This window comes from Cololabis saira, chromosome 12 (genome assembly GCF_033807715.1).
Source record: "Cololabis saira isolate AMF1-May2022 chromosome 12, fColSai1.1, whole genome shotgun sequence".
NCBI lineage: Eukaryota > Metazoa > Chordata > Actinopteri > Beloniformes > Belonidae > Cololabis > Cololabis saira.
Window position 1 is genome coordinate 32092721 of NC_084598.1, and position 17955 is coordinate 32110675.

Here is a 17955-nt window from a genome sequence, read left to right on the forward strand (position 1 = left end):
GTGAGATTCCTGGGGAGTAAAATGTATGAAACGTTCCCCGTGTCTATAGGACCACGTTCCAGACTCCAGCATCTCTCTACGCACATTTTAGACGACTAAAGACTTGAAACAGAGCAGCAGACGTGGGACAGGTTTACTGTGAAGGAGCATCTCCACATCCCAGATGTTGAACTGGTGGCTGCAGGTTTCAGTCCCAGCTGTTTAGCGAGAGAGAGAGCTCACTTGTGTTGCACGTCGTTGCGACTTCATCTGCTTGGCTGTTGCCAGGCAACAAAACCCAACTCGGCAGTGGATTCGTGATGATTTTTTGGAGGTTTCAGCCAAGCTTCACTTCCTGCAGAAATCCCTGCTCTGCAGCTGCTCACTAGCTTCAGTCACGCCCTCTTCCAGGTGTCATTTTAGTCCCTTATATCGACCTAAATAAATGAAAAGTAACTAACCCATCAAAATGGCTCAAGTATAGAAATGTGGAGGAAACGTTGCGGGTTGAAGGTGACTGAGCCACACCTGTGTGAGACTTTCATTGATAAGCGAATCGCTGCCTCCATGAGCCAGAACTTCCTGTTTACGACACAAAAATCTGATGCATTTCTGCTTCATACCCAAAATACTCACCATATAATAATACTTGGATATTTCCCCCCAGACTGTTCAGCCCCGCCTCGATGAGGAATATGAATTCCGTCCGTGTAGTAATAAGGACGTAAATAAATGTGTATTTTTGTGTCCTCCTCCAGGCCATGGTGTCCTGCCAGATGCTGTCGGAGCTGGAGGAAGTCATCCAGTACAAACTGGTGCCAGAGAGGAGGGACATCATCAGGGAAACATGGTGGGAGAGGCTTCAGGTAACGACGGCCCGCGATCTGTGGGCAAAGAAACACGTGTGCAGCCACACAGCCGATTTAAAGCAGATGTCGGAAAGGCTTTTACTAATGGAAACCGTCCACCGCGAGGGCTTCCAGAGGGACACACCAACTTATTAGTGACCAGGAGCCTCTCCGTTCCCATTATTTAACTTCTCGATATGACAGACGGCTATTTGCCGCCTGTGGGCGGAGTTATTTCCTGTTTGCATCATCGCCACTGAAACGGGTTCCTGTCGTGAAGCTGAACGAACCTGCAAAGTTCTTTTAATCTCAATTAAACTTCACCTAATACGTCTGAAAGCTCTTTTTAATTGTCGGCTAGTGTTTTCTTTTACAAATATATTAATACCGATTTGCGTGCGTCTGTCTCGACTATCATGTGAACCTGCACTCACATATGGCAGGTTTAAAAAACGGGACATTTGGTAGTAATAGTAGCCCCCAGGGTCTATAGCATACCTCTCTCAAGTGTTTTCACTCTTGTGAGTTTAACGAGTGGCTGCCTGTATTTTAAGAGAGTAGCAAAAGAATAATGTGCTTTTTTTGGGGGGGTGTTTTCCCCTCCAGGGTTGTCAGCGTATCGTGGAGGACTGGCAGAGGATCCTGATGGTGCGATCGCTGGTCATCAGCCCCCACGAGGACATGAGGACCTGGCTGAAGTACGCCAGCCTCTGCGGCAAGAGCGGACGCCTGGTCAGTCTGCATTTGTGCCTTCTCATGATTTAACCTTCATTTAAACATCCTCAGTCATCTACTCGGTTAAAGCAGGTCTGTTTCAATCCACCTTTGACTTTGCTGGTGTTGTAATTGATTGCAGAAGACAGCCTTGTATTTAGGCACACACGTCCAGGATACGGCAGCTAAACATGATGTCATGGAAAAAAGAGAGAGAGAGATAACTTTGACCACCAGGAAACACGGCAGGAAATGTGATGTTTAAGAGATTTTTGAAAAAAAAAAGCACCTTCTTGAACCATATGGTCGGAATTTGTTTCCTTTTAGTGCCCTTCTGGGCCTCGTCATGGCTGTTTGAGAAATTCAGACTTATTTATTCCTGTTTTTATAGATTTTAACTTTTATTTGACCTCCATTCAACGTTTTAATGTCCCTTTTTTGCTGATGTCGTCCTTCCAGGCACTTGCTCATAAGACCCTGGTGCTTCTTCTGGGCGTCGACCCGTCCAAGCAGCTCGACCACCCTCTGCCTATAACCCACCCACACGTCACGTACGCGTACATGAAGTACATGTGGAAAAGTGCCCGCAAGGTGAGACTAATCCATAATGTTTTCAGCGTGAGAAAGCTCAGACAGCTGTTTCAGGAGTGGGCGGACACCCCAGACTACCGGCTAAAAGAGGAAAAATGATGCATGTGGATCTGCTAATTGGCCACTCCTGGCAAATAAATCCAAACAAATGATCATGTTTCTAATAAATACTGGAAAAGTATCTGCTGGCCAAAGAAAAATCAGCAGTTGGAGGTTTGAACCAGGTTGTATAAACAATGTAATGGTGATTGGATGCTTTATTAACTGATACATGTCTGTAGTCGCCACCATAGGCCTGGAGGTAAATGTGTCTTCATCTGGTTTCATAACGGCACAACAATATCGGGACGCTACAGGTTAGCTAGGAATCAGAACTAGAACTTGTTTGTAAGCAGTTTAAGCCCTATATTTTACCAAAAAGTATAATTTTCTTTCTTCCTAAATTTGATTTGATTTGATTTTTTTGAAACAAAGAGCCCAACTGTGTGAACAATGAATCCTCACTGACATTCAGTAGGAGGCTTTAAAGGCAGGGTAAGGGATTTCTGGATGACAGCACACCTGTTGTGAAGTACCCCCCCCCCCGCCCCCCCAAGATAATCACTTATCCTACCTTTAACAGGTAGGATACGATACAGAGGCCTCCCTTGTCTTATGTATCGTTTATAATGAAACAGATTTTTCACTTTGTGGCGGGTCAGGACAGAAGTCAGCCCAGTTTAGCATGGAGGGTCTTTTTTTTTTGACAGATTCTGTAATTGGAGTTTTTTTGTCTTGCTGAAATACACAAGACCTTCACCGAAAAAGTCAGATTGCTCAAAAATCCTTATTTATGGTCCCTTTTGTGTACTTTTAGTTTTGAATATATTCTTTAAATGAGTTTAGTTGATGTTTACGACCAACATACCGGTAGTTATAACACACACACAGATTCACAAATATCCTCCTAATGTTTCACAAACGCCTGGCTGTTGACACCCTCACAGAGACGAAATATAATAAAGACACAATCAATTTCTTCAGTATGACAGCGTAGTCGCTGATTACACTTGGACATGGGAGCTCTGTTATTGAGTACAAATAAATCCCACAATGCTCTCTCCCCCACTGTGGATTTCCCCCCGTGAGTTCAGCAACGCTGATACGAACAAGAACCAGCCTGGATGTGAGCATCTCATATCTGGCAGCACCAAACCTGTTTTTCCAGCTGCAGAATACCGACCAAATTGAACAAGAAAACAAAACAAAAAAAAAAAAAAGTCAAGCGCAAAGTCCGGTAAACAATTTAGTGCTGTCTGTTCTTTGTTTTATAGCAGGCTAATTTGATGGCGGTTCAAACGCCACGGGCAGAGAAACATATTCCCTCCGCTGCACCATGTCTTTACCAGATGTCGGCAAACGTGTCGTTTCTCCGCAGATCGATGCCTTCCAGCACATGCAGCACTTTGTTTCGGGGGTGCAGCAGCAAGCGCAGCACGCCATCGCCGCCGAGGATCATCAGCGCAAGCAGGAGCTCCACAAGCTGATGGCCAGGTCTGATTCGCTTTTGCCCGGCTTTGCACGGTCTGGTCCGAACACGGGCTGTTGTGTTCACACATTTGGGGGGAGGAGAGGGAAACAAAATGAAGTTGTTTGTAGCTTCTCTTTGAAAGTTATTTTACTACATGTGAGCATTCGACAAGTACTTTTATATGTTTTGCCAGCCTCCAGCGCCGACTCTCGCGTGGCAGAGCAAACACAAAGCAGCACGTTGCAGTGAGGAATGAGCAGCATCGTATAATTTCTTCCCCCGCGCTGTAAACACGGAGGGTCATACGGAGTGCATTTGGCCTCTTTTCCATGAGAACGAGCCAGCGCTGCATCGCACCTTTTTACTAAGTCTCTCTCTTGAAAATAAGCAGATTCTCTGAATTCGCCAGCGCAGATCTCAGAGCGGCCCTGACGGCAGGAAGTGCAGTCACGCAAGCATCTTCTGGCGCGTCCGTTCCAGTCGGCGTTGCTCTCTTCGGTTGACAGTCGCGACAACTTTTCCGCCTCGCTGTTGGAAGAGATTCAGTGCGAAGGCTGTGGCGCAACTGCAGAGTTTGTTTTTTGTTCTTGTTTTCAACTTTGCATTCAAATAGCTCGCACATGTTTCCCAAAAATCCCGAAACAAGTTGTTTGCATCTTCTGTTTGGCCTTTTAGAGCATTTGAGGTCACGCAAAGCTCCACTCCTGCAGGCCCAACGTTAGCTGCTTCTCTGAGCTGAAAAAAGGGAGATTACTTAGGAGATAAACGATGTTCATATAGGTCAGGGGTAGGAAACCCTGGTCCTAGAGAGACATGTTTTAGATGTTTATCTGCTTCATCACTCCCTGATACAGAGGACTGTGTCATTAACAGACTTGTGCAGACCTGGATCAGAAGCTGATGACTGTTTTTTTTTTGTCAAATATATTTTATCAAAGAAAATATTTGAGCTTTAGGACATGAACGCAGTATACATTTTCTTTTAAGAAGAACAAAAAGAAAACAGAAAAGATAACATCACAACACATGATACACAGGAAAAAACCTCCCATCACATCCAACCTCCCTCCCACCTATTCTGCTCAGTACCTAGTGTGTAACAATACAGGTAGCAATGGAAAATAATCATTTTGATAAGAAACAGTGGAAAGTACTAGTAGTTTAGTTTAGTTTTAGTTTAGTTTATTTATTTCGGTCATGACATCACTAAAAAAAAAAGAATAAAATGACAAAAAGAAAAGTAATACACTGTTCAAAGAAAACATTACAAAAAATTTCCAATATACAAATACCATCTAGACCGAAAAAGGTGTAGGCTGAAGCAAAGCTTATTATTTGCCTACCCTCAAAAAGATTAATTAAAGTAATGAAATGACAACTAACTACAAAGAGTGTCCACTATGGGTTATTTTTTGGGTTATTCTTGTCAAATTGCGACTCTCTTTTATTCAAACAAAATCATTTTTTTTCAAGGTGAAGGGTGTTTGTCATTTCTGTGAGCCACAGCTTAAATGTAGGAACTTTGATGAAGTCTGTTAATAAGAATCAGGTGTGGTGATGCAAGGAGACTACTACTAAAACATGCAGGACTGCGGCTCTTTAGGACCAGGGTTGCCTACCCCTGATATTGGTGAAATACTGTTTAAAAAAAAGCGAGTGATGGGGCCTGGGATCAGACAGGTTTTAGCTCAAGAGTTTCATCTGGATGAAGGCACTGACACTCAGCGGGGCAGCGTTTCCTCCCGTCTCCTAAATCCAACACCGCCAGACACCAGAGTGACCACAGGAAGAAGGGTTTTTGCCTCTTCCACACGGGGACTCAGGCTGTGTGAGGAATGCGTGTCGGGGAAAACACCTGCACGGCGTCGGCCAGAACCGGCTCCAGACCTTCTCGCAGGCGTCCGTGAATGCAGGTCAGCTAACGCGGAGCACACCTGGCCTCTCCCAGCAGACCCTGACATTATCTCACTTATGCATTTTCTGGCCATGGAGAGCTCTGGGCTCCGACGCCTGACGTCCCCAGACTCCCTGCCGTGTTATAAAAACCAAATCTGTTAACAGATTTCACAAACAGATGCTCCGAACCCGAAAACTGTACTCGCGCATGGAGATGCAATCAAACGGAAGTTTATTGGAGGCGCTCCGGGTCGGCGCTGGTTTTTCGGTGTTGTGTGAGCTGCAACGTCTCCGGCCCCCGCCGGCGAAAGATCAGGTGTCGCCTCGCGCTCTAGGACGCCACGGAGCTCGACGGCGGATTAGGAGAGAGGAAATTGGGATTGGATAATTGAAAACCTCCACATGACTAAACCGTCAGCAAATAAATGCCCCGTCGGTAGTGATGCTCGTGCTTGTAAGTCTCGTGTCGTTATACGACTGCTTTTTTAGTAAACTGCCCTGGGATTTACGGCGGGCTGCTGGCAGCGTTTCACAGGGAATGACAACATAAGCATGCTTATAAACTTAAGTTGTGTGTGTGTGTGTGTGTGTGTGTGTGTGTGTGTGTGTGTGTGTGTGTGTGTGTGTGTGTGTGTGTGTGTGTGTGTGTGTGTGTGTGTGTGTGTGTGTGTGTGTGTGTGTGTGTGTGTGTGTGTGTGTGTGTGTGTGTGTGTGTGTGTGTGTGTGCGTGTGTGCGTGTGTGCGTGTGTGCGTGTGTGCGTGTGTGTGTGTGTGTGATTGGCTGTTCCTGCCTGTTATTATAGTCATAGAATTACTTTCCCAAACAGAACTGCTTTTAACGACATTGACCTCTGACCTCATTAACTTTTTAACGTCTACAAAAGTTTGACTTTCTTCAAACTATTTACGGAGCAAAGTTCCAGGGTTTATTTAAGCCTAATAATCAATGCTGCGTCACGTTTTAATGCAAATGAGGGCGAGCGAAGGCTTCGGTGTCTCTTCCTCGGACCCGAGTGTCCCGCCTGACGTGGTTTCTGCTTTTCTCTCCACGCAGATGTTTCCTGAAGCTGGGCGAGTGGCAGCTCAGCCTGCAGGGCATCAACGAGAGCACCATCCCCAAAGTTCTGCAGTATTACAGCAACTCCACCGAACACGACCGCAACTGGTACAAGGTCAGCCCCCCCCCTGCCGCCGCCTCCCTATCAACTCCCACCTTTCACCTCTGACTCCTCTGTGCTGTTTAAAAGCCCCGGCCGCAGTAAAGTCACCGGCTCCTGTTTTATTGCTCTTTAAGGAGAAATGTTGTAGCAGCCACGAGTCATGTCTGCACGGCTCATTTATTTTGCTTATTAGGCTGCTAAATTAATGGTCCCTCTCTGTCTGCTGGGACCATCTCTCCTTTCTCTTAACCACCCGTACCTGAGCTGCAGGCTACAAACGTCTCTATGCTCGCACGCTCGCGCAGCCACGCACCATCCATCTCCAGCAATTCCTCTCAGCTTCTTAATAGCCGGTTGCATAACAAAGCAAACATCAGGCTCCTGTGTTTGGCTCCCGAACCAAAGTGCCCTGGAAGATGTCCGTTCAATGGAAGCTGGAAAAATTGCATCATGAACGAATGTGGAAGTTATTTTACTTGACTGGCCGTTATGAAGCCGGTTTCAGCGAGTGGCTTTGCCGTTTGTTGTGCAGGCCTGGCACGCCTGGGCCGTGATGAACTTCGAGGCCGTGCTGCACTACAAGCACCAGAACCAGGGCCGCGACGAGAAGAAGAAGCTGCGGCACGCCAGCGGCGCCAGCGCCAACAGCGAGGCCAGCAACAGCGACAGCGAGGTGGACAGCACCGACCACAGTCCCGTGCCCTCGCCGGGCCAGAAGAAGTTCAACGAGGTGAGAGTCACCTTTAACCCTTTAGCTCCGGTTCAAGGAAGAAGTCAGTCTCCTCTCCTGACGTGCTGCCTCTCCTGTCCGTCTGCAGGACCTCTCCAAGACGCTGCTGCTGTACACCGTACCCGCCGTTCAGGGTTTCTTCCGCTCCATATCCCTCTCCAGAGGAAACAACCTGCAGGACACGCTGAGGTGAGTTCAGCCGCTGTGAACCCCAGCTAGCAGATTTGCCGTGAGTGTGAGAGGACCTCTAGTGGCCGCAGCGCAAAATCATCCAGGAGGAGATCCTGATTTTGTTCTGACTGTATTTTTATTTTAGGGTTCTGACTCTGTGGTTTGATTACGGTCACTGGCCCGAAGTGAACGAAGCCTTGGTGGAGGGCATCAAGACCATTCAGATAGACACGTGGCTGCAGGTAAACCACTCGCAAATGACGTGAGGGGACTCCTTCCAAAGGAAAGATGCTGAGAGAAGTTACAGTCCACATGAAGACAGTTTCCTTCCTCAGTTTTTGAAAGTTCTCTCTGTTCTTGTAGGTGATCCCTCAGCTCATAGCTCGCATCGACACCCCTCGGGCCCTGGTGGGCCGCCTCATCCACCAGCTGCTGACTGACATCGGCCGGTATCATCCGCAGGTATGTCTCCTCGCACCACCTCAGGGTTTTTTATTATTAACAGCAGAGCCAAACCTGACCTTCTACGGCAGTGTCTCACAACCTGGGGTCCGGGCCCCCCCTGGGGGGGGCGCCAGAGATCTCTGGGGGGGTGCGAAACTTTGTCTGCTTTGAGCTAGGGCTGGGCGATATGGACCAAAAGTCATATCTCGATATTTTCTAGCTAAATGGCGATACTCGATATATATCTCGATATTTTTTCTGTGCCTTAATTGGGGTTTCCCCCAAAGTTTTATAGCATAGCATCTATGTTAGCTTAATTTTTTTCTGAGGCAAACCCTTAAAAAAACCTTCAGTTTTAATACAAAGCCTCGTGCCAAATGTCACACAGGTACCTTTGTTAACAGAGGTCTGCACAATATCAAAATGTATAAAACAAATGAAATAAACTGCCTGCATATATAGAATAAAAATGCTTCTTGAATAAAATAAAACAAATATCCCTTTGCTGCATAACAATTAAATTAAAATACACTGTGCAATTAATACAATGTAGACAGTAACAGGCAGACTTTTCCACTGAGGTTGACAGTTGTGCAAATAACAAAACATTTGTGCAAATCTCAAATAAAACATTTGTCACAAAATAAGCTATATCAAAATCATTAAAAAAAAAAAAAAAAATTTTTTTTTTTTTTTTTTTTTTTTTTTAGAAATCGATATAAACGATATTGTCTCGTACCATATCGCGTTTGAAAATATATCGATATATATTAAAATCTCGATATATCGCCCAGCCCTACTTTGAGCATATGCAGTTGTAAAAATTATATTTGCGCATGTTAAATAAATAAAAAATCATAATAACACACCTAATGGAATACAGTAATCCAAGTCTGTAGCTATAAACCCACGTAGTATTTTAAAATGACCAAAATATATTTCTAGGTTATTTAGCAGGATAAAAACTTAATAACTTATTATATCATTATTCAACATTTAATCATACTTCTACTCCGACAGGCTGTTAAAGGAAAAATGTTAAACATTTTTGCTCTCATATTAAAAGAGACTTTTTTCAGAAATTATTTTATGTCCTTGCAATTATTTTCTGTGCGTATTTTATACATTGGTGACACAAAATGAAGGTGAGAAAGACAAAGTCATATGTATACAGGGTAAACCAAAGAGAAATGTATCACAAAAACATAATTACAGTTCATTTTTTCAATTAAAGATTTGTAACGAATCACTTTACTTACTTTTGGTGCTAGTACGTACGGGTCGGGGGGCCCGGCTGGTCTTAGACACAAGTAGGGAAGGAAACAAGGAAAAAAGGTTGGGAACCACTGCTCTACGGTACCTTGAAGCAAAGCCATGTGTCCTCAGCTCTGCCTCCACCTTTCAGGCTTTGATCTACCCACTAACCGTGGCCTCCAAGTCCACCACCACCGCCCGCCATAACGCCGCCAACAAGATCCTGAAGAACATGTGTGAACACTGCAACACTCTGGTCCAACAAGCCATGATGGTACGGATGAAATCCTTTACTACAACAGAATGTAACGGGACGGTTTCTTCAGGGCAGATGCATCCTTTGATTCATTTACGCTGTTTTAAGAGGAAGAAGAGGAGATAAATCGAACTTCTTTGTACTTTACATGTAAAATCCTCCATGAAGGCTTGGAGATGAATTGTGACATTAATATAACACCTTTTATCCCTCGCTTTTCCTCATCCAGGTGAGCGAGGAGCTGATCCGAGTGGCTATCCTGTGGCACGAGATGTGGCACGAAGGCCTCGAGGAAGCGTCCCGCCTTTACTTCGGTGAGCGCAACGTGAAGGGCATGTTCGCTGTGCTGGAACCGCTGCACGCCATGATGGAGCGCGGACCACAGACCCTCAAAGAGACCTCTTTCAACCAGGTTCGTGTCGTTTGTCATTTTTACAACAAACTAAGCTACGTGTTTTTAATACTGCACGCAAACCTACTGCAAGATAGAACAGAAGTGTGACCATGGAGCACCTCATTAAAGTGTTTGTTTTGCTCCATACTGCAGGCTTATGGCAGGGATTTGATGGAGGCTCAGGACTGGTGCAGGAAGTACATGCGCTCTGGGAATGTGAAGGATCTGACTCAAGCCTGGGATCTCTACTACCACGTGTTCAGACGCATCTCCAAGCAGCTGCCGCAGGTGAGTGAAGATATACTGTCATATATTTTATATCAAAAATGCATATATATATAATGCATATATATAATGCATATATATATATATATATATATATATATATATATATATTAGGGCTGCAGCTATCGAATATTTTAGTAATCGAGTATTCTACTGAAAGTTCCATCGATTAATCGAGTAATCGGATAAAACATATTTTTTTTTAGTTAAAAAGCAGTTATAAATATACATAAGATGTTAGATGTTAATTGACATCACTAAGACTTCATTCATTCATTATCTTACCCGCTTTATCCCTTGCGGGGTCACGGGGGTCTGCTGGAGCCTATCCCAGCTTATTTTAGGTGAGAGGCAGGGGTTACACCCTGGACAGGTCACCAGTCCATCACAGGGTCACTAAGACTAAATTATATAATACAGTAGGTTCACGGCTGTGCATTTAAAAACCCTGAACTTACACCAGTTGACCAAATTCACTGCCTTCACTCAAAAAACTAAGGATCTCACCAAGAAATGTTCTTATTTCTAACCTAAAAATGCCATTACACCTGATAAGCCACATAACTTAAAAGGTTAGGTGTTTTCCCCAGGTGTTTCAATTGAACTTTCATTTGTGTCAAGCACATTTTAAGTTCTAGTTAAGTTTTAAGTTAAAGTATAAGATTTTGAGTTTTGGCAGTGCAAATAAACGTATGAGACCTGCTGTATTGGAGCACATTAGGCACCAGTGCTGCTTGTTTTATCCATCAATGACTACAGAGATAAAATTGAAAACTACCCAGTTAGCTTCATTACATTTTTATTTTTCTGACATTTTCTGCCTTTTCTTTTAGTTAAAACTGTAGCGGGAACAGATGTTTAGAGGAAACTATATATGTACCGGGTTAGAGGGGGACATATAGGAGAACGGACCAGAAGAATATAGAGTGGATTGAAAATAAAGGTTAAGCACTGAGGTACACGTGTCTCCCGTCTGGGCCATTGCAGACTGCCTGAGCACATAGATATATAATATATATATCTATGCCTGAGCATGGAATGTTCCAAAAACCAAACATATCCTCCTCTTTCTTCTACCTTTACGTGCGCGGCGTCAGCGCGCTGTGCCGCATTAAATGTAGTCCGGGCGAAACACACTGCATTGAGCTGCAAAATTAAATGATTCCTCGAGGCAGAGAAATTTCCTCGATCATTTTTTGTAATCGAATTACTCGAATTATTCGAGGAATCGTTTCAGCCCTAATATATATGCTTTAGGTTGTTACCAACATGGTATTAACCATTAATATGTATGCAGACAAAAAAAAAAGATCCTGTCAGTTAAACAGCATTTTCTTGGTTCTTTTAATCTATTTAAAGCTGCTCTATGTATCAATACCCCTCAGAACCAGGATAATCTAAAGAAATTCTTGCTAGGCGCTGCCATAACACAACAAAGAGCACCTCTAGTGGGTGAAAGTGGGATTACAGGACATGCCGCACAGTCCCCTCTCAGTAGCATCGTATTGTCTGTGGCTCCTCAGTCGGCACAGCAAATCTAAATGCCACCTTGTGGTCAGAGGTGGTATTGCTTCACCAGAGAGACTAAATAACTTCCGCAGCCTTCACCAGGTAGAAATATGTACCTGCATGGACGATAAGGGTTTTTGCAAGTATTTCTGAGCTTGCGAAGACAGAAAATTCACATGTAGTATGTATATTTATATATTTTGTTCAGGTGCATAAATCTAAATGAGTGAATCTCATATTTGGAAACTAATGCAGTTGAAATGAATCCACTAAAAAGGCCTCTACTTCTGCATCCCTCTGTCCTCTTCGATCTCTTTTTTTTTAAATTCCATATTCAGATTTATTTCTGTGATGGTTAGGTCCAGCACGCTGTCTCTTAGTTTAGTCCTGTCAATGGGCTTGAAGAAGATAAGATTTGACAGTTATTTCCAGTATGACAGGATTAAAAAGAAAAAAGAAAATGAGAGGAATTAACTCCTCTTGATCTTTCGTCCGTGGATGAAGTCACTGAAGAATGACCGAGATTAATGTTGAAACGTGTCAGGATGTGATGAGACGGACTATTGATTGAGGTCCAAGGCGGATGGCAGTAAATCAGTGAAGAGCATCGTGCTTGTTTGCTAGTCAGTGGCCAGTTTTTGAATCAGTTTCATGATGAAACTTTGATATTGTCTCAGAAATAATGGTGATACATTATAATGGTTCTTCAGGTTACAGGTAAAGTTCCTCTGTGATTTCACTTTTATAGATGTGGTTTGGCCAAACTTTTAGCTTCTTACAAGTGTTGCTGCCACCGTTTCTCGCAGCTTTTCATACAGCTGACCTGTGGTGAAGAGCTGCTTTGTTTCATTTGGTTTAAATTGCTCGACGACTTCCAGATGAGATGTCAAAAAAACTTACAAAAACAGCTGTTTCCTCGTCTTCATAATGAGATTTCAGCATTTTCAGCAGCTTGGTCTTTCCTTTTCACCCCAAAGAGACCAATTGCATTAACACGACCAGTCGTAACAGTTCAACCACCTCTCTGATATCAAGCAGATCAATCTCAGGTCCGTCGGGGTTTTTGATGAAGGCCGTCTGAGAGGTCCCGCGGCGTCAGCTTGCTGGGATGTTAGCAGTAGATCCTTTGGGCCTCACAGATTTCTATGTGGATTAGATTTGCTTTTCCAACTCCGGTGATTATTATTTTTCCGAAGCTCCTGATTAGAAAGTGAATATTTCGGTTGGCAAGTGTCGAAGTAGATTCCCCCGTGAAAAGCTGGATTCAATTTTCCCCAGCAGACGAGCTGAGCAGCTGCTCGCTTCGCCCGCCAGAGGTTTCAGGGATTCAGGAGGTTTACTTTCATATTCGCCGTTAAAGTAGCGCAAAGCAACTTTTTATCATATTTTTTATTTCAACGGGTCCCCCTGTAGGCGCCGAGGGGAAATCATTTTTACAACGCTGTCCAGGGTCACTCTTGTTTGGTCTGTCTCATTTTAACCGTCCTGAGTTACATATTCCATAAAATGAAAATGAAACTCATATTTTAATATGAACTAAAGTGCTTTTTTTTTTAAAAAAGTTTTAAGACGATGATGCAATAAAATTCCCGCTTTTCTCTCTTTCCTTCGCATAAACAGCAACAACCTATTACCCGAACATAGTAAATAAAAAGATGTAAATGTAAACTTGAGAAAATGAAGCTGCAGGAGTGTAATAGCTGTAATAGCCTCTCTGAGGGAGTGTGTTGTCTCTGATCGGGTCGCGGGCTCCTCTTGACGACCTTGCCCGCGTAAATGTCCGGCGGCGAGAGGAAGCTTGCTCCACAGATGTGCGGTGCAGTTTTTATGACACACCGCATCGCCTTCCTCTACACAAACGGAGCAGGTGACGGCGCTGGCTCTCCACCCAGTTGGTTTCCCTGGACGAGCCGGTGTGCTGACGAGACGTCCTGCTCATCAAAAATTCATCACTGGTTGGAAACTAAGCTAACATAAGTTCATGGCAGGTGTTTCCGTGAAATTCACTGAACGTCCCAACAACCATTGGGGCTCCCTTCTTTTTACACAGTTAAAAAGGCTTTTTAAAGATCCCTGTAGACAGTGGCGTGACGACATGGCAATAGACACCGGTGCAAATATTTTTGTGCCCTTGCCCTAAACAAAAGTGCACGCCGCATTCACACACACGTGCACAGCCACTATAAAGAATTGCTATTGTTGCCGCGTAGGCTGACGCTGTGACCGGCCACACCCGCCTTGCAGAGCGGGGGGGTTTCCTCCAGGCCCCCCGGCGGCCGGTGAAGCGAAGGTAGTTTGCAAGCTTTCCTCTGGCAGGACGCTGGCTTCTTCCTCGGTTTCATTAAAAAAACTTATCTATTTTGTCATTTTTGCTTTAACATCATCCTGGCTCTTTTTTTTCTTTTCTCTTTTGTGCGTCACTTTTTTGTTTGGGCTTGCTAAACATGATGCTATGCTTTTTGTTGTCCATTTTCTTTTGTTAACTTTTTTTCTTCTTGCTGATGTGGCGTCATCTTGCACCTAACGTGACTGACTGGTAGCATATTAAGGAGATTGGACTATTTAATTAATAAAAACCAGTTGCACCGCTAATATTTACGCGCGTGCCGATAGAATAACAGCGTTTGTGTTCAAATACTCAAATCTATGTCAGCCTGTTAGCCTAAGCTAGGATGTTTGGATGAAGTCTCTATCACCGGCAGGTGAGCGCATCAAGGAAACTGTCCTCGTGGAGCTGACCCAGGTTAATTTCCTGGCTTCTGTCCCTTTGCTGTGTCCCTGCCTCTATTTCCTTTCCTGTCCTGTCCAGGCGGATGTCCCCTCTTCCTGGTCTGGTTCTGCCACAGGTTCCTTCCCGTTAACGGGGATGTTTTTTTTATTCCCACAGTCGCCTTGTGTTTGAGCCGAACTGGTTTTGGCCACATCTTGGTGCCATCTGTTGATTTTCTGAACAAGGCAGTTATCCTTTTAATTGGTTTTGTATTAATTGGGCTAATCTGGATTGAGTTGAATCGTCTTCTTTAAAGTACCTTCAGATGACATTTGTCTTGATTCAGCGTTGGATGTAAATAAAATAGTCTGATTACAACACACCTTCAAGAAGTCCAGTCCTTTCTGAACTCTCGTCAAGAGTTTTTTATTTTTATTTTGTGGATTTTGAGACCCGGTTCTGATGTATGATCCGAGGAACTGAAATGTTTTCACTTAAGCGTCTCCAAAGAAAATAGGGAGGCGCTTCAGTCAAATATGAGATGACTCGAGTCCGCCTCTGAGTCCCTCCACCTCCGTCCTGTAATCAGTCTCCACCTCCTGGGCGATCAGTCATGTGACTGTGGCGTCATCAGCAAATGTAATCACCCTCATGTTGTTCAGAGGAGCCCTACGGTCATGGGTAGGGAAGGTTTACAGCAGCTGTGTTGAGTATCATCACGATGCTCCACTTCATTCATGAACCTGTTCACAGCGGAATACTAACTATATCAGCTTTGTACACCTTAATGCAGTGGTTCCCAAACTTCCAGGGGGGGGGGTGAAAAAAAAAGAAAAAAAAAAGCATTTTTAAGATTTTTTATTTCTTTAAGATTTTGCCTTCAATACATATGTGCAGTGAGAGAGAGACAGGAAATAGGGGGGATCTGTAACATGAAGCAAGCCCACCCCACTCACTGAAAAGGTGTGGGGATTAAAACTGACATTTTTGCAGAGCAATTGTTGAGATTTTGATTATTTGTTGAGCTGTTGCTGCTGGTTTTTTTTCCTCAGGGAGCTGGTTATTTTTGGAAAAAAATATGTTGAAAGTAATGCATACTGTATTGTACAGTAAAAAGGAAAAAAAAAGAAATGTGTTGCACACATGAAGCAAGCCCACTCACATCACTGAAAAGATGTGGGGATTAAAGGTGTAATTTTTGTAGAGCAAATGTTCAGATTTTGGCTCCTGTTTGTATTGTTGTTGTTTCAATCTGTGAGCTGGTCAGGTTGAAAATCTATTTTTACAGAGATGTTTTTTCGCACATATGTTCAATATATGAAATAAATTGCAGTCGCATTTGAATGCAAAAGATGTGTGTGTCTGTGTTGGGGTCGGGGGGGGGGGGCGGGTCGAAAATTCTGTTACGTACAAAAGGGGGGCCTGGCAAAAAAAGTTTGGGAACCACTGCCTTAATGAGACAAAGAAGTAAACCAGGCTTTAGACAAGGTTTAGTTGTTGAGGATGAGATTGAAATGTTAGAGGTCATTTCCTCAAAACCTGAAGTTCTGCCACCTTCCCCCGACTGAACGTAGTAAATAGTGACTGTGATGACATTGTGTTATGGCCTTGCTGGCAGGGATGCCCCCCCCCCCCTGCTGGGACATTACAGTAAGCAGCAAGAAAATATACGGCAATATAACCACATGCTGGGAGCAGCGCAAATATTCCTCTGTAGGGCATTAGCATATAAATAAATCACCTCCAGGATCCCAGGAGCAGCAGATTTAACGCAGGTAGGGGCTATAACCGTGCGTGGTCACCATACATCAGCATAGCACCATAAAAGCCTTCAAATAACGCTCCAGACTGAGATTTGATGCAGCATAAATGACGGTTCGATACAGACGGCAAGAAAATGCATGAAGAAAGTTCCAGAGCAACGTCTGAGCAGCTGCAAGTAAACAGCCGTCAACGTGTAAAACCGCAACGCTGATAAAAGCCCCCGTCCGCCGCTATCTGCATATTGCTTTGGGATCTGTTGTTTGTGCACAACAGACTAAAAACTAATTGTCTCTTTCTGTGCTGCCTCCTCGCCTCGCCAACCTTCCCCACAGCTGACCTCCCTGGAGCTGCAGTACGTTTCTCCGAAGCTGCTGATGTGCCGGGACCTGGAGCTCGCCGTGCCCGGCACTTATGACCCCAACCAGCCCATTATCCGCATCCAGTCCATCGCCCCCTCCCTGCAGGTCATCACCTCCAAGCAGCGCCCACGCAAACTCACCATCATGGGTAAGATTAAGACCAAATTACACAGGCCTTATGGGCCCCAACCCATTATGTAAGGAAATTAGATTAAAGTGTTATCTTTTCAGCCGACGCGGGACGTCGCATTAGAAAATAACAAATCAATGTTTATGGAAAGCCCGAAGGCTGTTATTTATTTACAAATCATCAGTCAAGGGTTCTTTGTGTGGTTAATACGTTTGGGTAGAAATCTTCCTCCCCGACAGAAGCAGGATGGAAGCAGAAATGAGCTAAACGGGAGAATGAATCCTCGTCCCTGCAGGAGAGACGGCTTTCTGCTCAGTCAGCTCTGTCTGCACTTAAGAAATCCAGCATTTTTCCATTTTCCGTCTCAAGATAATCAGCACAGATCAGTTTTGCCTGCAACCCTCCTTACCGCCGACTTGACGTGACATTGAACGTAGAAATAGATGAATCTTGCTCCGATTCACCGTCTCTGAAATGAAATATGACGGCGCAAAGCTTCTGAAATGTCACCTTGTCTTAAAGCCGACGCCACACATCATCCGTCACAAGCGGCTCACACCGCTTTTCACGGTGCGATAGGTTGTCGTGATGTTCCCCATCAGTGTTACACAACACACTCCTGTAAAAGATGATAGCCGATAAATCAGCTGACCTCAGGAGCAAGAGCTCAGGCGAGCAGGTGTCGCGCTGAGATTTACTGCCGCTGCTCCGTCCCCATTCGTGGAGCTCGACGTCTTGTTCACGGCGGCCGTCGTCACAGACGGCGTAGGGGAGAAGCAACAGAGTACCTTTGCTCTCATTAGTGGATACACAGCCGATAATTCCTTTATTAATTCCCGATAAAATACGGTGTATATTGCTGCTATATGGTAAAAAAAATAGCCGTTGACGGCGGGTTGGAGGTTTCCAAAGATCACCCTGGATGTTTATAGGTCGGCAGTAGTCGAGCTCATGACATCACATCTGGAGGTGGTATATCCTTCCCGGTGAAACTCCTGGATGCCAGGGTGTCGGGACATTCCCTCATGGTAGTATCTCCAGGATTAATGAGCCCTGCAGTCGCTCTTGTGTTGCATCAGAAGCGCGTTTACACTAAAACGACTTATGACATAAATAATATTTCAGCTTAGTTTGGGCTGGCACTTCCAGATTAGCCATGAAGAGATCGTATCGTCACAAGAGGAACTGTTTACTTCAGACTTTATGGATTTGAGGATTGTTAAGTATATTATTTTCTACATGAAGTCCATT

The 17955-nt window shown here is 44.4% G+C and overlaps 1 protein-coding gene across 3 annotated transcripts in view; it reads left to right on the forward strand.

Annotated features, from left to right (window-relative positions):
• The window catches only part of mtor (mechanistic target of rapamycin kinase), a 120982-nt gene that overhangs the window by 91313 nt on the left and 11714 nt on the right, over nt 1–17955 (forward strand). For all 3 annotated transcript variants that reach the window (XM_061736615.1, XM_061736614.1, XM_061736616.1), the window contains exons 34-46: nt 738–845; nt 1434–1559; nt 2001–2132; nt 3550–3665; nt 6593–6710; nt 7231–7428; nt 7517–7617; nt 7745–7841; nt 7963–8061; nt 9449–9571; nt 9783–9965; nt 10101–10235; nt 16548–16722. In XM_061736615.1, coding sequence (XP_061592599.1) covers nt 738–845; nt 1434–1559; nt 2001–2132; nt 3550–3665; nt 6593–6710; nt 7231–7428; nt 7517–7617; nt 7745–7841; nt 7963–8061; nt 9449–9571; nt 9783–9965; nt 10101–10235; nt 16548–16722 — 1711 coding nt within the window. The remainder of the gene's footprint in view (nt 1–737; nt 846–1433; nt 1560–2000; nt 2133–3549; nt 3666–6592; nt 6711–7230; nt 7429–7516; nt 7618–7744; nt 7842–7962; nt 8062–9448; nt 9572–9782; nt 9966–10100; nt 10236–16547; nt 16723–17955) is intronic.